A 24,738-nucleotide genomic window follows, 5' to 3' on the forward strand; every position below is an offset into this window, starting at 1 on the left:
ATGTTCAATATTGTCATGTCTGTGCACCTACCAGTTTTTAGTGAAACTAACCCATTTTATGGGCAGGTTTTGGATAGGTAATACAGTCTGCGATGGCACGATGGCGTGATGAGATCAAGATAGAGCTTTTTCCCTGACGTTTCGCTCCTGAGGACATGTTGGTAAATTTGGTATGAAGGGTATTCCAAAATTTCTCTTTTTATTAAACCTTGAGTTACTAAAGCTGTTTTAGTAAACTTCTTTTCGGTTTCAACAAACAAATTCTCCATCATTGAAATTGCATTTCAAAACCATTTGATTTCAATAGTTGTGCGGGATTTGACAAAGGAAAGTTTACATTGTAATGCACTCAAGGTCCATTGACTTGTGGTTTTAAAAATATCATTTTCCGCTGAAGTATTATTTAAACTTTGATAATTGTATGATTTCAAAGCTTTCTAAACTATTCTAAAAGTTACAAGTCCTGGATTTTTGGGGCGTTACATTCAAACTTCAAGAAGAACGGAAAGGGATTAAAGAATAATAATTCAAAATTTTGCTATTTTCAAATGTTTGTGCAACTCATGATGGCTTGTATTTCTTCTCAACTAGAATTTAATTATGAAATTTTAATCACAAGGATATATATATATATATATATATGTGTGTGTGTGTGTGTGTGTGTGTGTGTGTGTGTTGCTAAATGAAAGATATCTCGCTAACCATTATGGAGGATGATTGATATGTTTGTCACCCTGTATGTATTACACAGACCAGCCATTTATATTAGATAGTAGATACATGGTAGGCAACAGTAATATCAGACGGAACATGACTACAAGAGATACAACCTGCACATGTTTGAGGAAAACATCAGAAAAAGATGTTGGCAAATGTCCAGTGCAGTTCACTTGCCAACTGTTCAAGGATGATAAAGTCAGTTTCCTTTTATTGGGTGGGTGAGAGAGAGAGAGAGATCATGGCACCTTTTGGATCAGGAGAAACTATTTCCATTATTCTAATAACAACCTTAAAATGAAAAGGAAACATGATACACAGATCAAAGTCATCACCTGCAAGCCCATAGTTTGTGAGACTATAGCCAGCTCATTGTCTCCCTGTGCCAAATGAATAGAGTGGTTCATGGAAACCCACTGGCCACTAGCATTACCTAAGACATTGCCAAACATACCAACATGAGAAAGAACATCTCTCTCTCTCTCTCTCTCTCTCTCTCTCTCTCTCTCTCTCTCTCTCTCTCTCTCTCTCTCTCTCTCCACACACACACACACATATATATATATATATAAGGGCTTATTTGTTTCCAACATGAGAAAGAGAAACTCTTCTCACATCCTTTCAATTTCATCTATGAGATAAAAACATAGAAAAGTTGTTTTTCATGAAAACCATTTTTATATGTTTATTTCATGCCTTGTAGGAAGACCATCACATAAGTGGGTTGTGGGTCACACCAAAAAGTTATATTTTTGAATTTATGGCGGGGCTCACTATGAGATAAGTCCATAGGAAATTGCTTCTCCAGAGAAAGGGGTGCAATTTGGTTTTCACTTGAAATGGGCAGTCAATGAGAAAAATGAATCCTGTTGACTTTGCCAAACCTTTTTCTCAAGTTTGGATTCATGTGGGAAAAACAGGCTCATTTTCTCTCATTTTAAGAAACATGCGCAAAGGTATACCTACAAGAAAAGGATATATAGAGGCATTCTATATGATAAGTGACATAGAGAATGATATAATTTTCCATAGGGTAGAGCAATAAGAAAAAGCTAATGATTTACTTGCAAGCTGTCCATTCACGAAAACTCTAACAACATCGCGTACACCGTCAATTATGAGAGAAGGCTGAATCTCATTTGCCACCCAATGTATAGCATCCTCGTCAGAGACATATACCCTACAATTTCATCAACAACAAGGAGGCATGAGCAAGAACAGAAACAGAAATCAACAGTAATTTATCTAGGAAGCGGTATTTAACATACAGTTAGACAAGAGCATATGTGTAGCATGCAGGTCAAGCCACAGGCATGAAGATACACCTATTTCTGTATGAAAAAAGGTTTCATATGATCCACAAATAACTTATCATGTTAATCAAATTTGAGATATCAAGGAAAACCGAACAATCATCTAGAGCACCACATAAAATCAAATTGGAATCTTTATGTGCAACCATAGTGTCAAATATCAGTGATATTTTGAAAATATCACAAACAAGGTGATATTTTGATCACCATTTAAAATGGTCAAAATATCATGATATTTTCAAAATATTACATTATTATTGCTTTAAGAAAACACAATTTTATAATGATATTTACATTGTTATCAACTATTTCTCAGGAGAAAACGAGTCATTTTATTTTATTTTATTTTTACTTTTGCTCCTTTTAAAATATTTTATTCTACTTTTAAATTTATTCATTGTTTCCGATGTTTTGCTGTTAATAAAAAAAAGAAAGTCAATTTATCATGAGAACTTTGCTGCCTTTAGTTTCCCATTTTAAACTTTTGTCATGATCTGTGCAACTAGTCAAATGGTTTGTCCAAACTGGCAGGCTAGGAAAAAAAGAAACAGGAAAATAGAAACCTATAAAAGAAATAAAAAAAGAATCCCAGCTTATAGAAACAAAGACATGTTCCTTATCTTCATGATTACAAATAAGAATATAGGTAGGGGTGGCAAAATCTGACACGACCCGCCAACCCGCTTCTTAGCCGGGTTCGGGTTTGAATTAAACGGGTTCGTGTCGTAAACGACCTACCTAACCCGTTTATTAAACGGGTCGGGTTCGTGTTAGGGGTATGCCAACCCGCCAACCCGGCTGACCCGTTTAATAAACGGGTTAGATGGGCGGGTCAACCCGTTTACCCGAACCCGACCCGCCAACCTGCCCGGCAACCCGTTTACCCAAACCCGACCTGCCAACCCGTTTAATAAACGGGTCGGGTTCGTGTTGAGGTATGCTAACCCGCCAACCCAACCCGATTGCCACCCCTAAATATAGGAGTGAGAGAGAGAAAGAGAATGTAACACCCCAAAATTTCAAACTTATAAACATTTTCAAAATGGTCAAAAGATTAGAAAATTCTCTTTTCTTTTCAGAGTTTTTAACAAATCAGCGGAAACGTTTTTCTTTGAATAAAATAGCAAGTTGAAAACCTTGGGTGCATTAGCGTAAAAATCCACATTCACCAAACAGAAAGAACTTGCAACCATTTCAATAAGCCATTTGTATTAGAAATACTTTAAGTTGTACAAAATTAGGATTTTCTGAGAAAACCCTTGCCCAAAAACCAAAAATTTCAGAACACGAGTTGCTAACAAAAACAGTGGGATCCTGAGATCATCTTGCAATCGCATCATCGTTTGTCTCGCAACCTATTCATCACATATGCCCATAAAATGGGCCAGTTTCGCGAAAACTGGTAGGTACACAAGTGAGACGACGGGAAACTGAATTAAGTACATTTGATTTAGCATGCTAAGCAGTTTAAAGCATATAAGCAGTTAAGCAATGTAACTGTCAAATATAGCATAACGATTCATTCAATCGTAAGCTGTGAACTACAAAGCAACTAACAAGTCTTATGACCCATCAACTAGTGTTAACAGACTTATGTTTCGATATTAACTGGCATGCGGGTACACGCAGATGCGAATCGTAGAAACAACTGAGACTAGTTCGGGCGTTTGTTATTCTATGTATTTTCAATAACCCGAATAGCTAGTTGAGTCCGCTCCTAAGAGGACGACTTTTGGCTGAGAGAGGATTGCCCAAAGGCAGTTACTTGGCAACAAATGCATCCAACTTCTGCAGAAGTCTATGGGATCTACCACCTAGGATAATGTCTGGTAGTCTAGTCCCCTAACTCCAATGACTGAGGAGGTTGGATCTTTGCCTGTGGGGTGGTTGTTAACAATCTGTCCATTGGAGTTTTTGTACCGATCCATCATCTCCCTTGACAGAAACAAAAGGTGAATGAGTGTGTTAGGCGTTGCTTAACTGACGACTCATTCTACATGCTCTGGTCTTTCAACCATTCGAGCATCTTGCTTGTGAAGGTGATCAATCACCATTTTATGTGATTACAACATTATGCATTTAACACTGTTCGAGGTCACATGACCGTCTCATCCAATCATTGTAGTACTAACGAACAGTGCACGTCTACAAGTACTCTACGATGAAAGGGATATAGTTTCTTAACAGGAGCCCCAAAAGTGTTTCGCAAAGATGTAATGTTTCTCAAACTTTACTTTTGACATTCTTTATCTTTTGAAACAGTCGACAACTCGTGCCAACATATGGCATGCGATTTTCTAGAATCTCTCATCTGTTATCGTAGTATCTGCATGCCTCGCATGGCTCAATACTGGCCTTGATAAACGGAATACGGGTTTCTCAACAGAACCCCCGCCAAGAAGTTCGTTCGAGCCCCAATTCGAGGTTACCCTATATGTGTCGAATGCACGAACTGAAATAGACAAGCACCCCCTTTCCAAATACATAGATTTGGGTAGTCTTTGATATTTTAGCGTAACTCCGATGTATCGTTTAAGCCCCCGACTCATCTATTATCGTAAGAGAGGGAGTGGTAAATGCTTGTACGTACTCAACGAGGATGTATCTAATAGTACATGCGATGAGCGAAAATATGAGTGTCATGTGCAATGGCAAGGCGGTAACGAAACATTTGCAAAAGCAGGAGCCTGAGCGCAAAGCGTGACGGTAAAGTAAAGACTGAAAGCAGAAGTGCAAACGCAAAGCCTGTGCGCAAAGCGCGACGACAAAGGAAAGACTAAAAGCAGAAATGCGTAAGCTGTTAAGATATACATATATGTGTATATATATGTATATATACATGTATTTACATGTATACGTATATATGTGTTTATTGTTAACTGAAATACCCATTAGGGGTATTTCAGTCTTTTCTCTGTAATAGGTGTCAGCCCATTAGGGGCTAACATTTCTGCATTTTATTTCATGTATTTATTTTTGTCTTTTTCTTTTTTTACCTTTTTGTCTTTTTCAGATTTGATGGGACAGCTTCATATAGCTGTTGGAGCTGCCCCAACAGCTATATTTATGACTGTTGAGTGCAGCCCCAACAGCCATATTGAGCTGCACCCCATTGGCTTCATTGTATTATAAATTGGCCTCTCGTGGCCTTGTATTTCTAACTCATTCTTGAGTGCTCTTATGCAATAACAAGTTTGTAGACCCTTGTGTGGGTGGTTTCGTGATTCAATCAAGTATATATAGCTGTTGGAGCTGCCCCAACAGCTATATTTATGACTGTTGAGTGCAGCCCCAACAGCCATATTGAGCTGCACCCCATTGGCTTCATTGTATTATAAATTGGCCTCTCGTGGCCTTGTATTTCTAACTCATTCTTGAGTGCTCTTATGCAATAACAAGTTTGTAGACCCTTGTGTGGGTGGTTTCGTGATTCAATCAAGTATTTTTACTTGATTGAAAGTGTGTTCTTGCACGTGTATCGGATTCAATCAACTTCATTACATGGTATCAGAGCTTTGGTGGTCCAAAGGCAAGTTGTTTGAAGAAAGTTCGTGACAATATCAAGAGGAGAATCATATGCTTAGGGGATACAACAAATCGAGGATTGTTGCATCGGGAAGCGTGCCATCTCTCAAATAAGTGCTCGTATTTCACTCTTTTTTCTTTCTTCTTCGTTCTCTACCCTTTCTCTTAGCCTTGTAAGGAAATGGAGAATGAGAGGTAATGGTCTCCATTCCCGTACGCCTAAACGATACAAACTATGTGATGCGGGCATCCATAGTTAAACACAAAATATGGGAAAAGGGATTATGGGGTTTGGTGGACGGTACCGAAAGAAAACCCAAGCTCATTCTTACAAAAAATGAGAATGGGAAAGAGATTGCTCTTCAAGGAGAGGAAATGGGTAAAGTTGTTTCCGATTACGAGAAAAAATGGAAAGAGTGGAGGATGGGCCACTCCAAAATAATTGGATGGTTCATCAATAGTGTGGACATCCACAAATGTTCTAGCATTTCGCTAGTGATGCATGGAAATATCTTAAACACATGTATAGTCTTAAAGATATTGCACACATATGCAATGTCCAAAACAAGGTGAGAACCATGACCCAAGGAGAAATGAGTATTAGACAATATTACAATGCATGTTCTCTCCTTTGGGATGAATTGGCTCTTCTTGAGCCAAAATGGCATTGTCCTCAAGATGTAGAGCTCCGTGAAAATCAAATTAAAACGGAGCATTTCTACCAATTTGTGAATGGGCTTAAGCCCGAATTTGAGGGAACTAAATCGGCTCTCCTTCATAGAGGAGGTGTGCCATCCATAATCGAAACTCTTGAAGAATTGACTATAGAAGAAAATAGATTGAAGAAGCCATCCACTTCAAAGGATGAAGAAACCGTGCTTGCTATGTCAAAGCTCGGTAATGATACTAAGAGTTATAAACCTTCTCACTTTGTGAAAAATGAGAATGGGAGAAATCCTAACAACTATGAGAGGAATGACAAAAAAGGTGGCAAAATCATATGCTATCATTGTTATGAACCGGGACATATCAAGCCGTTTTGTCCAAAAAGAAAGAAAGAAGATCACCGAGATGATAAGAGAGTTGCTTTGGTGGAAAGGAATGATGTTAACAACTCCAAATGCATTGGCTCCATATCTTTAGCTCAATTAATGGAGATGCTACAACCAATGTTCAAAACTCAAGCTTCTTCCTTTTCGGGGGCGGTCGTATCCACAAGTGGTGACCCTGGTAAGACTTCTTGAATCTTGGACTCCGATGCCTCTTTTCATATGACTCCAAATGAGTCAATATTATCTGAATGTCATTCTAACTCAAATGATTCTTATGTTTCAATCGTCAACGGAACATCCTTAAAAATCAAGTCTTGAAATCCTTCAAAAACAACAAAACTTTCACATACCAAATATTAGGGTTGTGCCAAAATTAAATTTGAACCTTTTATCGGTTTCACAAATTACGGATCATGGTTGTAAAGTTTTATTTTCTTCTAATGATTGTTTAATACAGGATCTTCAGTCCGGGAAACCGATTCAGCAAGACCATAGAAGAGGAGATCTCTATGTAATGGACAATCTTGAGTTATCAAAACAATCTTTTTGTAATTTTATGAAGAAAAAAAAGATATAGAAAATTGGCACAAAAGACTAGGACATCCTAGTGTGACCAAATTACACTTGTTTTTATTTCTTATTATAAAGAAAAGAATTTGGTTTGTGAAGATTGCATTCTTGGCAAAATGAAAGCTTTACCCTTTGGACAAAGACAATTTATATCCAAAAATCCATTTGAGTTAGTACATTCGGATGTATGGGGACCGATTCCAGTTATATCTAAAGGTGGGGTATCTTACTATGTTATATTTGTAGATGATTATAGTAGACATTCTTGGATCTTTTTTCTTACGCAAAAGTCAGAAGTAATTGATTGTTTTAAAAGATTTTTCTATTACGTAAAGACTCAATTCAAAACCAATATTCAAATTTTTAGATCCGATTCTGGGTGGAATTTGTTTCAAAAGAATTTAAAAATTTTCTTGATTCAAATGGCATCATTCATCAAAAAATCTTGCCCTTACACTCCTCAGCAAAATGGACTAGCTGAAAGAAAGCATAGACATATTGTTGAGACCACTAGAACACTTCTTGTATCAAAAAATGTTCCAAAAATGTTTTGGGCCGAAGCTGCTCTTACGGCAGTCTATTTGATAAATAGAATGCCCTCAAAAGCTATTGAAAATATATCCCCTATTGAAAAATTGCTTAAAATCCCCCCCGATTATAAAAGATTGAGTCTTTGAATATAAGTGTTTTGTTCTTACCCATAAGAACGACAAACTTTCCCCAAAAGCAATCCCTTGTGTTTTTTTGGGCTATGATGGAAATGAGAAGGGATATAGATGTTATGGCAGGGAAAGGGGCAAATTATATGTTTCACGAAATGTTACGTTTCTTGAAAATGAAGATGGTTTTAGCAAGAAAAAAACCCAAGAAAACTATGATTATTCGTTTCTTTTTTATCTCATCAATGAACATGAAGGGTATGAAAATCTTCATAATGAGCATGAAAGTGAACATGAAGACTCTGACTCTCGTGATGCAAGTGAAAATATAGACAACAATCTTAACAATATCAACCCATCCCATAGTAACATACAAACATATACTAGGCGGACCGAAGGGCACCCACCATGTGCTTTAGAAAGATATTCTCAAAATCAAGATATTGAGATTCTGCTAGTATTAGAAAATCGATAAGAATTTCAAAAGCCCCTAGTAGATTTGTATTCTATGATTCCTTTGAACCAAGATACCGAGCATGCTTAATGGCCATACACTCATATTTTGAACCATCATCCTACTATGAAGCTAAAAATCATCAAGAATGGATTAAAGCCATGAACAATGAATTAGAAGCATTAGAAAACGTAAAAACTTGGAAAATTCAAACATTACCTAAAGGAAGGAAAACTATAGGATGCAGATGGGTTTACAAAATCAAAACCAAATGGGATGGGACATTGAAAAGATATAAAGCTAGACTAGTAGCTAAGGGATACAGTCAAGAATATGGAATTGACTATGATGAGACCTTTGCCCCAGTTGCTCGAATGACGACTGTCAGAACTCTCATCTCTATAGCATCGATCCAAAAATGGTCAATTTTTCAAATGGATGTGAAAAATGCATTTTTAAATGGTAATCTGGATGAGGAGGTTTACATGGATCCTCCACCAGGTTTGAATTTAGTACATGAGAAAACTCTTCGTCTACGAAAAATCTTGTATGGGTTAAAACAAGCTCTCAAAGTTTGGTATGATAAATTTAGTAATCTAATGACTCAACTGCATTTTAAATTTTGTTTTACTGACACTGCATTGTTTGTTAAGTCTTCTAATGCAGGGATGGTTATATTGTTGTTTTACGTAGATGATATGATAATCACAGGAGGTGATAAGCAGGGAGTAGACCATATCAAAGATGTGTTTAAAGACAACTTTGATATGACAGATCTTGGCTTTTTACGCTATTTCCTTGGAATTGAAGTAGCTTACTGACCTCGTGGTTATTTTTTGTCACAGACTAAGTATGCCGCAAAGATCATAGAGAGATCAGGACTCTCAGATGAAAAACGGGTTGACACTCCAGAGATCATAAATACAAAAATGAAGAAGGATAATGGAGAACCTCTGCAAGATCCAACCCTATACAGACAAATGATTGGAGCTTTGTCCTACCTTTATATTACTTGTCCTGATATCTCTCATGATATTCACTCTGTCAGTCAATTTCAACATGCTCCCACTACAGTACATATGAGTGTTGTAATGAGAATGATTAGATATATTAAGAATTCTATAAGTCATGGATTGTTTTTATCATCTTCTTCCTCATTAGAAGTCATTGCATACTCAGATTCTGACTGGGGAGGGGTGTGAATGATAGATGCTCAACTACTAGTTTGTGTGTTTTTGTAGGTGACTCCCTAATCTCCTGGCGATGCAAGAAGCAACAGAAGGTGACTCTCTCCTCAACTGAAACTGAGTATCGCGTCATGACAACGACTACGTCTGAGTTAGTATGGTTGCGACAACTACTAGAGGATTTGGGAATTCACACCACATAACCTTCCAGATTATGTTGTATATATCGCTAACAATCATACGTTTCAAGAGAGGACAAAACACATTGAAATGGATTGCCACTATGTTCGGGAAGAATTTCTACGGAAGACTATCACATTGCCTTATGTTCCATCCGAGTATCAACTCGCAGACTTCTTCACCAAAACACTTCCTTCACCCAGATTTCATTTCCTACTTGGCAAACTCTCGGTTGTTGCACCATGAGTTTGAGTGTGGGTGTTAAGATATACATATATGTGTATATACATGTGTGAAATTGTCTACGAAGAGACAATACATAAACAAGCATAAAAACTTTGTAAAAGAAGTGCACGAAAGCACTCTTACAACACTTGAACAAAATACGCAAAAAGCGTATAAATAATAATCATGCAATAATGCATGTATTTCAATATATAAAATCAAATGCTTGAGACTCTTAAGCTTATACTACAACAAGGGGGAACACCCCTATTTATACAAGAAAGAAGAGGGCAAGAGGGGGCTCCCCAAAGGAGTCGTTGGGGAGCTCCCAACGGTCACAATTGTGACCGTTGGGGGCTCCCCAACGACTATATTGGGGAGACCCCCAATGCTCCTTTTTGAATGTGCAAAAAGGCAAAAATAAAAGAAAAAAAAGAATTACAAAAAATAAAAAGAAAAAGGAAAAAAGTACAGCATATTCCAAATGGGATATGCGCAAAATGTGAAAAGACAAAAATACCCTTATCGGGTAAAAAGAGAAAAATGTATAAATATATATACTTATATATAGAGATACGTATACATATAATATATGTATACGTATCTCTATGTATATAAGTATATATATTTATACTTACAATAATGCTTTTGAGTATACATTTTAACACCCCCCCCTCAAACTTACGGTGTGATAACCGCAAGTTTGTCAAGGAGGAAATGAAATCTAGGCGAACAAAGAGTTTTTGTGAAGAAGTCCGCAAGTTGATATTCAGACGTCACGTATGGTAAATCAATGACCTTCTTCAAGTATTCTTCCCTGACATAATGGCAGTCCATCTCAATATGCTTTGTTCGCTCGTGAAAGGTGTGGTTTTTGGCAATATAGATTGCACTTTTATTGTCGCAGCACAACTTAGTTGGTTCTCTGATAGGCACTCCCATATCTTCCAAAAGGCGTCGAATCCATACAATTTCCATGGTAGTGGATGCCATGGCTCTGTATTCGGCTTCAGTGGATGATAAGGATACCTTCTGTTGCTTCTTACATCGCCACGAGATCAACGATTCTCCTAAGAAAATACAAAAACCAGTGGTGGAGTGACGGTTACTAGGGTCACCTCCCCAATCTGAGTCAGTATAAGCAAGCAATTTTAATTCAGAAGAAGAAGATAGGAATACTCCCTTATTCACCGTTCCCTTTAAATATTTGATGATGCGAAGCACAGCACTCATATGAACGGTTGTAGGAGCATGCTGAAATTGGCTGGCGATGTGTATAGCATGTGACAAATCGGGCCGAGTAATGCTAAGATACATTAAAGAACCTACCAACTGCCTGTAAGGAGTAGGATCCGTTAGAGGAACACCGTCGTCAATCTTCATTTTTGCTCCCACAACTTCAGGAATTTCGCATACTTTGTCATCAGAAATCCCTGATCTGTCAATAATCTCACAAGCAAGCTTAGACTGAGATAGAAAATAACAACGTTGCGAATAAGCAACCTCAATTCCAAGAAAATATGTCAGAAAACCCAAGTCTGACATCTCAAATTTTGAAGTCAAGACGGACTTAATACCCTTGACTCCTTGAACATCATCACCTGTAATTAACATGTCATCAACATATAGTAACAATATTACAATCCCTGCCTTAGATTTTCTAGTAAATAGAGCAGTGTCAGTATAACAGGAGGAGAAACCATTTTCCAGCATTACACTGGTAAATCTGTCATACCAAGCTTTGGGGGCCTGTTTCAAACCATAAAGGGCCTTTCGAAGACGAAGAACTTTATCTTTAGGGATCTTCATGCCTGGTGGAGCATCCATATACACTTCTTCGTTAAGATCACCATTTAAAAAAACATTTTTTACATCCATTTGAAAAATATTCCAATTTTTAATAGATGCAATAGTGATAAGACATCTAACTGTAACCATTCGGGCTACAGAAGCAAAAGTTTCTTCATAATCAATTCCATACTCTTGCCCATATCCTTTTGCAACTAAGCGAGCTTTATACCTTTCAAGGGATCCGTCACTCTTAGTTTTAACCTTAAAAACCCATCGACAACCTATAGTTTTCTTTCCTATGGGTAGAGTTTCGAAATCCCAAGTTTCAACCCTTTTAAGAGCATTAAGTTCATTTTGCATAGCTTCTTGCCATTCTATACATTTTTTAGCTTCTTCAAAATTTCTAGGTTCAAAATAAGAATGAATGGCACTAAGACAAGCCCTATATCGGGGTGAAAAGGAATCAAAGGAGACAAAACGAGTTGGAGGTCTCCTATTCCTCTCAGATCTACGGTGATCGAGAACAGGAACAAGTTCACTATATTGATCAATAGCACTTCTAAAGGTGTCTTGGTTTCTACGTGAGTATGTTATTGGATCACTTGAAATCCTGCCTTCTTGTTGGTTATGCTCTTCGACATTACCCTCAATGTCCTCATCATGGTTTGATGATACATCATCATCACTAGATATATCATCATTACTAGACAATAAGTCAAAAAGGAAGGAATAATCAAAATTTTCTTGTTGCGAAACATTTTTTTCAAATCCACTTTCATTTTCCAAAAAAGTTACATTTCTAGAGACATATAACTTATCTTCTCGAAGATCATAACACCGAAATCCCTTTTGAGTTTCAGAATAGCCAAGAAAAGCGCAGGGGATAGCCTTGGGAGAGAGTTTGTCATTCTTATCCGTAAGTATGAAACACTTACACCCGAAGACTTGTAACCTATTATAATCTGGTTCAAGTTTATATAAAATCTCAAAAGGGGATATTTTCCCTAATATTCTAGAAGGTAATCGATTTATTAGATAAACAGAAGCAAGAGCTGCTTCAGCCCAAAAATTTTTAGGGATGTTTTGAGAAATAAGAAGGGTTCTAGTGGTCTCAATGATGTGCCTATGTTTTCTTTCGGCCAACCCATTTTGTTGAGGGGTTTTGGGACAAGATCTTTGGTGAATGATTCCGTGATCTTCAAGATATATTTTAAATTGGTTAGAGAGATATTCTCCTCCAGAATCACTTCTAAAGATCTTTATGTTACTGTTAAATTGATTCTTGATCATTGAATGAAAGGTTCTAAAACACGAAAAAACCTCATGCTTGAACTTAAGAAAAAATATCCATGAATATCTAGAGAAATCATCCACAAAAATAACATAATAAGAAAAACCTCCTTTTGAGACAACAGGTGCGGGTCCCCAAACATCGGAATGAACAATTTCAGAGGTTTTAGATGAGAACATAGTTCTTTGCTCAAAAGGTAAACTTTGCATTTTTCCGAGAATACAGTCATTACAAGAAAAAGAACTTTTACATAGGTCATTTGCAAAATGTAAATAGGATAACTTGATGATATTAGGATGACCAAGTCTTTTGTGCCACACATTTATGTCTTTGTTTCGGGCAACATTACAAAAAGATTTTGGAACTTGAAGAGATTCCATATAGTATAGATCGCCTTTTCTAAAGCCTTCCCCAATCAATTTTCCGGACGGGCGATCCTGTATAAAACATTTATCACATGAAAATTTAATATCGCAACCATGGTCCGAGAGTTGAGAAACAGAGAGAAGGTTTAAGTTAAGCTTAGGTATAAATCTGATTTTTTGAATAAAAAAATCTTGATTTTCAAAATCACCTATTCCTTTAATTTCAAGAGAGGTTCCATCCGCAGTAGAAACAAAGGATAGAGAAACATTTTTTGAATAATCGAAAAGTGAAAACATGTTTGGGGACATATGAAAAGATGCACCTGAGTCCAAAAGCCAAGAGACTTTACCTGGAATGGAAGAAGTAGACACGGCGGCACCGGATGTAGCTCCCTTGAGAAGATGTTGAAGGGCTTCCATTATTTGGTTCAACGAGAGTGACCCACTGGATGATGCCTCTTCCTTTTGTGGTGCTCCGGTGGTGGCCATAGCGAGAAGTTTCTTCCATTTGGGACATACGGGTTTGATATGTCCCGGTTCTTTACAAAAGTGACATATAGTCTTGCTATAGTCCCTCTTTCCTCTTTGTCCGCCATCTCCTCCTTGATTTTGGAATTTAAAATGAGGAGGATGATAGGTCTTTACATTATTTTCGGGTCTTGATACGACATTGACCTCAATGTTTTCTTCATGATTACAAGGGACCATAAGAACACTTGGTCCTTGTTTACATAAACTCATACGAGTCTCCTCACCACTTAATTTGGTGAGAACATCTTCAAGAGAGGGAGGAGTAAATGAGGATAGAAGTGATGACCTTATTTGCTCAAATTCCGGTCTCAACCCATTCAAAAAATTGAAGAAACGATCTTCTTCAAGTTGCTTGTGGCGGAGTTCAATTGCCTCTCCACTCCATTTTGGTTCAAGCATAGAGAGCTCATCCCAAATAGAGGAAAGATCGGCAAAATATTCCCTAATAGACATTTCACCTTGAGTAAGGGAGAGGGCCTTCTTTTGAAGGTAATACTTATGAGATAGATCTCTTGATGTATACATCTTCTCGAGATAATGCCAAGCTTCCGATGCCTTTTTGAATTTGATAATGTTGGCATTAATCTTCGTTTCGACGGATGAGAAGAACCAAGAAAGAATCTTGAAGTTCTTCATTTCCCATTCGTCGTGTTTTTTTGAGTATTCCTCAAGAGCTTTGATTCTTTCCTCTCCCTCAAGAATCTTGATATCGCTTCCGTCCATTACGGTTATCTTGGGTTCCGGTTCCGGAATCGTTCCTTGCACATAACCCCACAATCCTTTTCCTTTTATGTGGGCTTCCATATTCCCGGCCCAAATATGATAGTTGGACCCATTCAACTTGAAGCCAAGGGCAAAGTGAGACTCTTTCTCACCCATTAATGCGTAAAGAGAAGGAGAAAAAAGACGTACCAATACAATGTTTCAACTTCTACTTTGCACAAGATCCTTCTAAAATATTTGAGAAGTAAGATCCACCTCTTCAATCTCTAAAGATCCGAAGGCACGGTTTTCGAGGCACTTGAACAAAAGAGGATCCCACGATCTTCAATCACCAACCGAGCTCTGATACCATGTGAAATTGTCTACGAAGAGACAATACATAAACAAGCATAAAAACTTTGTAAAAGAAGTGCACGAAAGCACTCTTATAACACTTGAACAAAATACGCAAAAAGCGTATAAATAATAATCATGCAATAATGCATGTATTTCAATATATAAAAGCAAATGCTTGAGACTCTCAAGCTTATACTACAACAAGGGGGAACACCCCTATTTATACAAGAAAGAAGAGGGCAAGAGGGGGCTCCCCAAAGGAGTCGTTGGGGAGCTCCCAACGGTCACAATTGTGACCGTTGGGGGCTCCCCAACGACTCTATTGGGGAGACCCCCAATGCTCCTTTTTGAATGTGCAAAAAGGCAAAAATAAAAGAAAAAAAAGAATTACAAAAAATAAAAAGAAAAAGGAAAAAAGTACAGCATATTCCAAATGGGATATGCGCAAAATGTGAAAAGACAAAAATACCCTTATCGGGTAAAAAGAGAAAAATGTATAAATATATATACTTATATATAGAGATACGTATACATATAATATATGTATACGTATCTCTATGTATATAAGTATATATATTTATACTTACAATAATGCTTTTGAGTATACATTTTAACAACATGTATACGTATATATGTGTTTATTGTTAACTGAAATACCCATTGGGGGCATTTCAATCTTTTCTCTGTAATAGGTGTCACCCATTAGGGGCTGACATTTCTGCATTTTATTTCATGTATTTATTTTTGTCTTTTTCTTTTTTTACCTTTTTGTCTTTTTCAGATTTGATGGGACAACTCCATATAGCTGTTGGAGCTGCCCCAACAGCTATATTTATGACTGTTGAGTGCAACCCCAACAGCCATATTGAGCTGCACCCCATTGGCTCCATTGTATTATAAATTGGCCTCTTGTGGCCTTGTATTTCTAACTCATTATTGAGTGCTTCTATGCAATAACAAGTTTGTAGACCCTTGTGCGGGTGGTTTCGTGATTCAATCAAGTATTTTTACTTGATTGAAAGTGTGTTCTTGCATGTGTATCAGATTCAATCCACTTCATTACATAAGCAAAGCCTAGGCGCAATGTGCGGCGGCAAAGGAAAGACTGAAAGCAGGAGTGCGTAAGCAAAGCCTAAGCGCAATACGCAACGGCAAAGTAAAGACTAAAAGCAGGAATGCATAAGCAAAGCCTAGGCGCAAAGCGCAACAGCAAAAAAAAGACATGACAGAAAGTAAAGGATGTTAAAATATACATATACTGCAAACCAAAATACCCATCAGGGGTATTTCAGTCCTTTTACTCCATAGGCGTCAGCACACTTTATTTCCTTTTTCTACTTTTTTCTTTTGCACTTTATTTCTTCAACCCACTTTTTCTTTTTTTTACTTTTGTCTTTTGCACTTTATTTCTTCAACCCACTTTTTCTTTTTTTTACTTTTGTCTTTTGCACTTTATTTCTTCAGCCCACTTTTTCTTTTTTTACTTTTGTCTTTTTGCACTTTCTTTTTTTTGTCCTTTTCACCTTTGCTTTTGTATTTGTGTGATTGGGACAACTCCATAGAGTTGTTGGAGCTGCTCCAACGATCACAAATGTGACCGTTGGGTGAAGCCCCAACAGCTATATGGGGCTGCCCCCATGTGCCTCTCTTGTATTATAAATATGCCCTCTTAGGCATTGTATAGTGCATCTCTCTTTTGAGTATCCTTATGCAATAACATTTGTTAGACCCTTTTGTGGGTGGTTTCTTTGATTCAATAAAGTATTCTACTTGATTGAAAGTGAGTTCTTGCATGTGTATCGGATTCAATCCACTTCATTACATGGTATCAGAGCTTTGGTGATCCAAAGGCATTTTTCTAAAAGAAAGATCGTGTTGATTTCAAGAGGAGGATCGTGGGCTTAGCGGATACAACAAAACAAGGATTATTGCATCAGAAAGCATGTTGTTTATAAAATAAGTCTTTGTATCACTTCCTTTCTATTTTCTTCCCTTTCTCTTCACATTGTAAAGAAACGGAGAATGAGCGAGAAGTTATAATCTCTATTCCTGTACGCCTAAATGATACAAAATATGTGATGTGGGCATCTATAGTAAAACACAAGATATGGGAAAAGAGATTTTGGGGCTTGGTGGATGATACCGAAAAAGAGCCCAAGCTCATTCTTTAAAATTGAGAATGAGAAGGAGGTTGCTCTTCAAGGTGAGAAAATGGGTAAAACCGTTTCCGATTATGAGAAAAAATGGAAAAAGTGGAGAATGGGTCATTCCACAATTATTGGATAGCTCATTAATAGTGTAGATATTCACAAATGTTCTAGCTTAGCAAAATTTGATTTTGCTAGCGATGCTTGGAAATATCTTAAGGACATGTATAGTCTTAAAGATATTGCCCACATAAGCAATGTCCAAAATAAAGTAAGAAGCATGACTCAAGGAGAGATGAATATTATAATGCTCTCTCCCTCCTATGGGATGAATTGGCTCTTCTTGAGCCAAAATGGCTTGTCCTCAAGATGTAGAACTTTGTGAGAATCAAATTAAAACGGAGCATTTTTACCAATTTGTGAATAGGCTTAGGCCCGGATTTGAGAGAACTAAATCGGCTCTCCTTCGTAGAGGAGGTGTGCCATCCATAGTCGAAACTCTTGAAGAATTGACTATAGAAGAGAATAGATTGAAGAAACCATCCGCTTCAAAGGATGAAGAAACCGTACTTGTTATGTCCAAGCCCAGTAATCATACTAGTGTTAAATTATGTAATCAAACTTGTAATTTCGTATATATATTTTATATATATAAGGTAATACATATACATATATATAATATATATATTTACCAATTATATATATAAAATATATATTACTATTAGGGGTAGTTTAGGCATTTTACACATTCTTTTTCGAGAATATGTTTTGTATTTTCCCTTTTTCTTTATTTCTTTTTCTTTTAATTTAATGCATTGTACTCACCTTGGGAGGGGCCCAACACACTAGTCGTTAGACCCCTCCAACGGTCACATTTGTGACCGTTGGAGGGGCTCCAACGACTATGTGGAGCCCCTCTCCAAGGTCTCCTAAAGCCCTATAAAGATGGGCACTGCCTCTTGTATTTTTCTCAAGGGTGTTGGGGTTTATTGCCAACCTTTTTATTGTTTATGAAACTTATGAGTGCATTTGCACATTTGTGATTTTGTGTTTTGTGCTTTTTGTGCACAAGTGTTCCAAGTGTTCTTGGTGTGTGTATGTTTACACATTTATATCGTTCCATCGACTATAGTATCTTGTTAAAGATACTTTTACATGGTATCAGAGTCTCGTTGAAGAAGAAGTAATTGCGATTTTCCTCCATTTGAGTATCTTGAAAAGCGTGCCTTCAAGCTTTTTGAGATTGAAGTGGATCATCTTCTTCGAGCAATATTTTAGAAGCCTCTTTTATCAAGAAAGACACGAAAAATACTTAAGGTACGTATTATTTCTTGTCTTCTTTTCTCTCTAATGGGCGAAAAAGACTCTCATTTCTCTCTTGGGTTTAAGCTTAATGGCTCAAACTATCACATTTGGGCCGGTAATATGGAAGTCCATATTAAAGGAAAGGGGCTTTGGGGTTACATTCATGGTTCAATACCGGAACCGGAACCCAAAATCACCATCATTGAAGGAGGGGATATTAAGATCCTTGAAGGGGATGAGAGACTAAAGGCTCTTGAAGAATATTCAAAAAAGCATGATGATTGGGAAATGAAGAACTTCAAGATCTTATCTTGGATTTTTTCATCCGTTGAGACCATGATTAACACCAATATCATCAAATTTAAAAAAGCTTACGAAGCTTATCTTGAGAAAATGTACACTTCAAGAGACTTATCTCACAAGTACTTTCTCCAAAAGAGGGCTTTAACCCTCCAACAAAATGATATGACCATTCGGGAGTACTTTGCCGAATTATCCTCTATTTGGGACGAGCTTGCCATCCTTGAACCAAAATGGAGTGGAGAAGCTATCGAGTTAAGGCACAAACAACTTGAGGAAGACCGATTGTTCAATTTTCTAAACGGCCTTAGACCCGAATTTGAACAAGTTCGGTCCTCTCTTCTCTCCGCTTTTACATCTCCCTCCCTTGAAGATGTTATCACCAAGCTAAGTGGTGAAGAAACCCGTATGGGGATTAGCAAGAATAATCCTAGCATTCTTGTTACCTCTTCCGCTCAAGAAGATGGTGAATTGGTTAATGTCGTGTCAAGACCGGGGAATAACGTGAAGACCTATAGACCTCCTCATTTCAAGAACCAAGGGGGAAATGATCGATATGGCAAGAGGGACTACAGCAAGTTGACTTGCCACTTTTGTAAAGAACCGGGACATATCAAACCTATATGTCCTAAATGGAAGAAATTTATTGCAACTGCTATGGCATCCCAAGCGGAAGAACGACCTTCATCAAGTGAGCCTCTTTCTCTTCAACAAATCGTAGATGCTTTGCAACCTCTTCTCAAGGGAGGCATTTCCGGAGCCACTATGTCATCTTCTTCCCCCGGTAAGACATCTTCGCTTTTAGATTCCGGGGCATCCTTTTACATGACCCCAAGTACTTGCTCCCTTTCAAATTTTTCTAAAAATACTCTTCCATCCTTTGTCTCAACCACGGATGGAACACCTCTTGAGATTAAAGGAATAGGCAATTTTGAAAGACAAGATTTTTTTGTTCCAAAAATTCATCTTATCCCAAAACTTAATTTAAATCTTCTTTCCGTCTCCCAACTCTCGGACCATGGTTGCGATATAAAATTCTCTTCTAATAAATGTTGGATATAGGATCGTCAGTCCGGAAGATTGATTGGGAAAGGCTCTAGAAGAGGAGACCTCTACTACGTTGATTTTCTTCAAGTTCCCAAGAGTCAATTTTGTAATGTTGTTCAAAACAAAGATATTCATGTATGGCATAAGAGATTGGGTCATCCCAATATTGTTAAAATCTCCTATTTGCCTTTTATTAAACAGCTTTGTAAAAGTGATTTTATATGTAATGAATGTATTCTTGGGGAAATGAAGTGTTTGCCTTTTTCTCAAAGATCCATGTTTATGACAAAACCTTTTGAAATTGTTCATTCTGATGTATGGGGTCCGGCTCCTGTAATGTCAAAAGGAGGATTTTCATACTATGTGATTTTTGTGGATGACTATACTAGGTTTTGTTGGATTTATTTCCTTAAACATAAACATGAAGTTTTCTCAACTTTTAAAAGCTTTCATATGATGATTCTGAATCAATTCAATGGATCCCTAAAAATCCTTAGGTCCGACTCTGGAGGAGAATACCTCTCAAATGAATTCAAAAGTTATCTTGAAAATTTTGATATTCTTCACCAAAAATCTTGTCCGAAAACCCCCCAACAAAATGGGTTAGCCGAACGAAAGCATAGGCACATCATTGAAACAACTAGGACTTTACTAATTTCATAAAACATTCCAAAGAACCTCTAGGCTGAGGCAGCCCTTACCTCTGTCTATCTGATAAACAGACTTCCATCGAAAAAATTAGGCAAAATTTCTCCCTTTGTAAAATTGTACGAGAAGGAACCTGATTATAGCAGGTTGAGGGTCTTTGGATGTAAATGTTTTGTTCTTACTGATAAAAATAGCAAACTTTCTCCTAAGGCCATTCCTTGTGCCTTTCTTGGTTATTCTGAAACCTAAAAGGGTTTTCGTTGTTATGATGTCAAAAGTGATAAACTATATGTTTCCAGAAATGTGAGTTTTTTGGAAAATCTTAGTGGATTCGAACGTGGCGAATCTCATAATGAGAATATGGACTATTCTTTTCTATTTGATTTACTGAATAAAGATGATGACTCTAGTGATGATGAGTCAGATCAAGGTAACTTAAATGAATTTGAAACTGAGGAAAACGTCCCTTTGCTCCCTTCATCACATCAACATACTAATGAAGGGTTACCTAGAGACCCTATCACCTATACTCATAGAGATCGAAACAACTTTAGAAGTGCTCTTGAAAGATATGATGATACTGGTCCAAGTGCTTCTCAGAACAAAGTAATTCCTCGTAGAACCGAAAGAAGTAGAAAGACTCCTAGGTTTATTTCCTATGACTCTTTTTCACCTAAATATAGAGCATGTCTTAGTGCCATTCATTCTTATATAGAACCTAGAAATTTTGAAGAAGCACAAAAGTATCATGAATGAATTAGTGCAATGAACAATGAACTTGAAGCTCTGAGAAAAGCTAAAACTTGGGAGTTTCAAAATCTTCCTAAAGGTAAGAAAACAATAGGGTGCAAATGGGTCTTCAGGGTAAAGACTAAAAGTGACGGATCCCTTGAAAGATATAAAGCTCGTTTGGTTGCAAAAGGATATAGTCAAGAGTATGGTATTGACTATGAAGAAACTTTTGCTCCTGTAGCTCGTATGGTCATTGTCCGATGTCATATAACCGTTGCTTCTATCAACAAATGGAACATCTATCAAATGGATGTTAAAAATGTTTTTTTAAATGGTGATTTAAAAGAAGTTTATATGGATGCTCCACCTGGGATGGAGACTCCCAAGGGAAAAGTGTTTCGTCTTCAAAAAACACTTTATGGCCTAAAACAAGCCCCCAAGGCCTGGTATGATAGGTTTAACTCTGTAATGATCGAAAATGGATTTGTTTCTTGCTTTACAGACACTGCTCTATTTGTTAGAAAATCCAATGCAAAGATTGTGATTTTATTATTATATGTTGATGACATGCTCATCACTGGGAGTGATTCTAACGGGGTTAAAAGTATAAAATCTATCTTGAAAGATAAATTTGAAATGTCTGATTTGGGTTTTCTAACTTATTTTTTGGGGATTAAAGTAGCATACTCCCCTAGAGGTTACTTCTTATCTCAAACTAAGCTTGCTTCTGAGATCATTGACAGGTTAGGTATTACAGATGAGAAGCTTTGCGAAACTCCTGCAGTAGTAGGGGCAAAAATGAAAATTGATGATGGGGTTCCTCTTTCGGATCCTACACCCTACAGACAGCTTGTAGGATCTTTGATGTATCTGAGTATTACCAGACCAGATATATCACATGCAGTCCATACTGCAAGTCAGTTTCAACATGCGCCTACATCAGTTCACATGAGTGCCATCTTGTGAGTCGTAAGATACATAAAGGGTACTCTAAATAAAGGAGTTTTTCTGTCCTCTTCATCCGATTCAAAATTGATTGCTTATACTGACTCTGATTGGGGAGGTGACCCAAATAACCGTCACTCCACCACTGGTTTTTGTGTATTTTTAGGAGACTCACTAATTTCGTGAAGATACAAGAAGCAACAAAAGGTGTCGCTCTCCTCAACTGAAGTTGAATATCGTGCCATGGCAACTACTACCATGAAGATTGTTTGGATTCACCAATTGCTAGAAGACATGGGTATCACAATTGAAGGACCCACCAAGCTGTGCTGCGACAACAAGAGTGCAATCTACATTGCAAAGAATCACACCTTTCATGAGCGGACTAAACACATAGAAATGGACTGTCACTATGTTTGTGAAGCATATCTTCGAGGAGTTATTGATCTCCCTTATGTCACGTCCGAATATCAGTTGGCAGATTTCTTTACTAAAGCCTTGTGCGCTCCGCGGTTCAACTTTCTTCTTGGCAAACTATCGGTCATCCTGCCCTAAGTTTGAGGGGGGGTGTTAAATTATGTAATCAAACTTGTAATTTCGTCTATATATTTTATATATATAAGGTAATATATATACATATATATAATATATGTATATGTATTTACCAATTATATATATAAAATATATATATTACTATTAGGGGTAGTTTAGGCATTTTACACATATTCTTTTTCGAGAATATGTTTTGTATTTTCCCTTTTTCTTTTTCTTTATTTCTTTTTCTTTTAATTTAATGCATTGTACTCACCTTGGGAGGGGCCCAACACTAGTCGTTGGAGCCCCTCCAACGGTCTCCAAGGTCTCCTAAAGCCCTATAAAGATGGGCACTCCCTCTTGTATTTTTCTCAAGGGTGTTGGGGTTTATTGCCCAACCTTTTTATTGTTTATGAAACTTATGAGTGCATTTGCACATTTGTGATTTCGTGTTTTGTACTTTTTGTGCACAAGTGTTCCAAGTGTTCTTGGTGTGTGTATGTTTACACATTTATATCGTTTCATCGACTATAGTATCTTGTTAAAGATACTTTTACAACTAGGACTTACAAGCCTCCTCACTTTGTGAAGAATGAGAATGGGAGAAATCTCAACAACTATGAAAGAAGCGATAAAAGAGGAAATCATGAGTACAAAAAAGGTGACAAAATCATATGCTATTATTGCTATGAACCAGGACACATCAAACCTTTTTGTCTCAAAAGAAAGAAAGAAGATCACTGTGATGATATGAGGGTTGCTTCAGTAGAAAGAAATGGTGCAGACGACTCCAAATGCATTGGCTCACTATCTTTAGCTCAATTAATGGAGGCGCTACAACCAATGTTCAAAGGTCAAGCTTCTTCCTTCTCGAGGGCGGCTGTATCCACAAGTGGTGACCCTGGTAAGACTTCTTGGATCTTAGATTTCGGTGTCTCGTTTCATATGACTCCAAATGAGTCAATATTATCCGAATGCCATTCTACCCCAAATAATTCTTATGTTTCAACCACCGACGGAACATTTTTAAAAATCAAAAGTTTTGAAACTTTTCAAAAACAACCAAACTTCCACAAACCAAGTATTAGAGTTGTGTCAAAACTAAATTTAAACCTTTTATCAGTTTCACAAATTACGGATTATGGTTGCAAAGTTTTATTTTCTTCTAATGATTTTTTAATACAGGATCTTCAGTTCGGGAAGCCGATTGGGCAAGGCCATAGAAGAGGGGATCTCTATGTAATGGATAGTCTTGAGTTATCAAAACAATCTTTTTGTAATTTTGTGGAAAAGAAATATATAGAAAATTGGCACAAAAGGCTAGGACATCCTAGTGTGTGACCAAATTACATTTGTTTTCATTTCTTACTAGTTATAAAGAAAAAAAATTGGTTTGTGAAGATTGCATTCTTGGCAAAATAAAATCTTTGCCCTTTGAACAAAAGCATTTTATACCAAAAAATCTTTTTGAGTTAGTACATTAGGATGTGTAGGGACCAACTCCTATTATATCCAAAGGTGGGGTATCATACTATGTTGTATTTGTAGATGACTATAGTAGTCATTCTTAGATCTTTTTTCTTAAGCAGAAGTATTTGAATGCTTAAAAAAAATTTATTTATACGTAAAGACTCAATTCAAAACCAACATTCAAATTTTTAGATCTGATTCCAGGGGAGAATTTATATCAAAAGAATTCAAAAAAATTCTTGACCTAAATGGGATTATTCATCAAAAATCTTTCTTATACACTCCTCGACAAAATGGTCTAGCTGAGAGAAAGCATAGACATATTATTGAAACCACTAGAACACTTCTTATATCAAGAAATGTTCCAAAAATGTTTTGGGTTGAAGCCGCTCTTACGACAGTTTATTTAATAAACAGAATGCCTTCAAAAACTATTGAAAATATATCTCCCATTGAAAAATTGTTTAAAATCTCCCTCGATTATAAAAGGTTGAGAGTCTTTGGATGTAAATGTTTTGTTCTTACCCATAGAAATGACAAACTTTCCCCAAAAGCAATTCCTTGTATCTTTCTAGGCTATGTTGAAAATCAAATGGGATATAGATGCTATGACATGGAAAGAAACAAGTTATATGTTTCACGAAATGTTACATTTATGGAAAATGAAGACGGCTTTAGCAAAGAAAAAATC

The 24,738-nt window shown here is 37.0% G+C and overlaps 1 protein-coding gene across 2 annotated transcripts in view; it reads right to left on the reverse strand.

Moving 5' to 3' along the window:
• The window catches only part of BGAL9 (beta galactosidase 9), a 118,345-nt gene that overhangs the window by 15,623 nt on the left and 77,984 nt on the right, over positions 1 to 24,738 (reverse strand). For both annotated transcript variants that reach the window (XM_090000357.1, XM_090000358.1), the window contains 2 exons: positions 1,782 to 1,897; positions 1,053 to 1,150 (listed from right to left, as the gene is read on the reverse strand). In XM_090000357.1, the coding sequence (XP_089856483.1) occupies positions 1,053 to 1,150; positions 1,782 to 1,897 (214 nt within the window). The remainder of the gene's footprint in view (positions 1 to 1,052; positions 1,151 to 1,781; positions 1,898 to 24,738) is intronic.

Source organism: Nuphar pumila, chromosome 3 (genome assembly GCF_984573655.1).
Source record: "Nuphar pumila chromosome 3, dmNupPumi1.hap1.1, whole genome shotgun sequence".
Classification (NCBI taxonomy): Eukaryota; Viridiplantae; Streptophyta; class Magnoliopsida; order Nymphaeales; family Nymphaeaceae; genus Nuphar; species Nuphar pumila.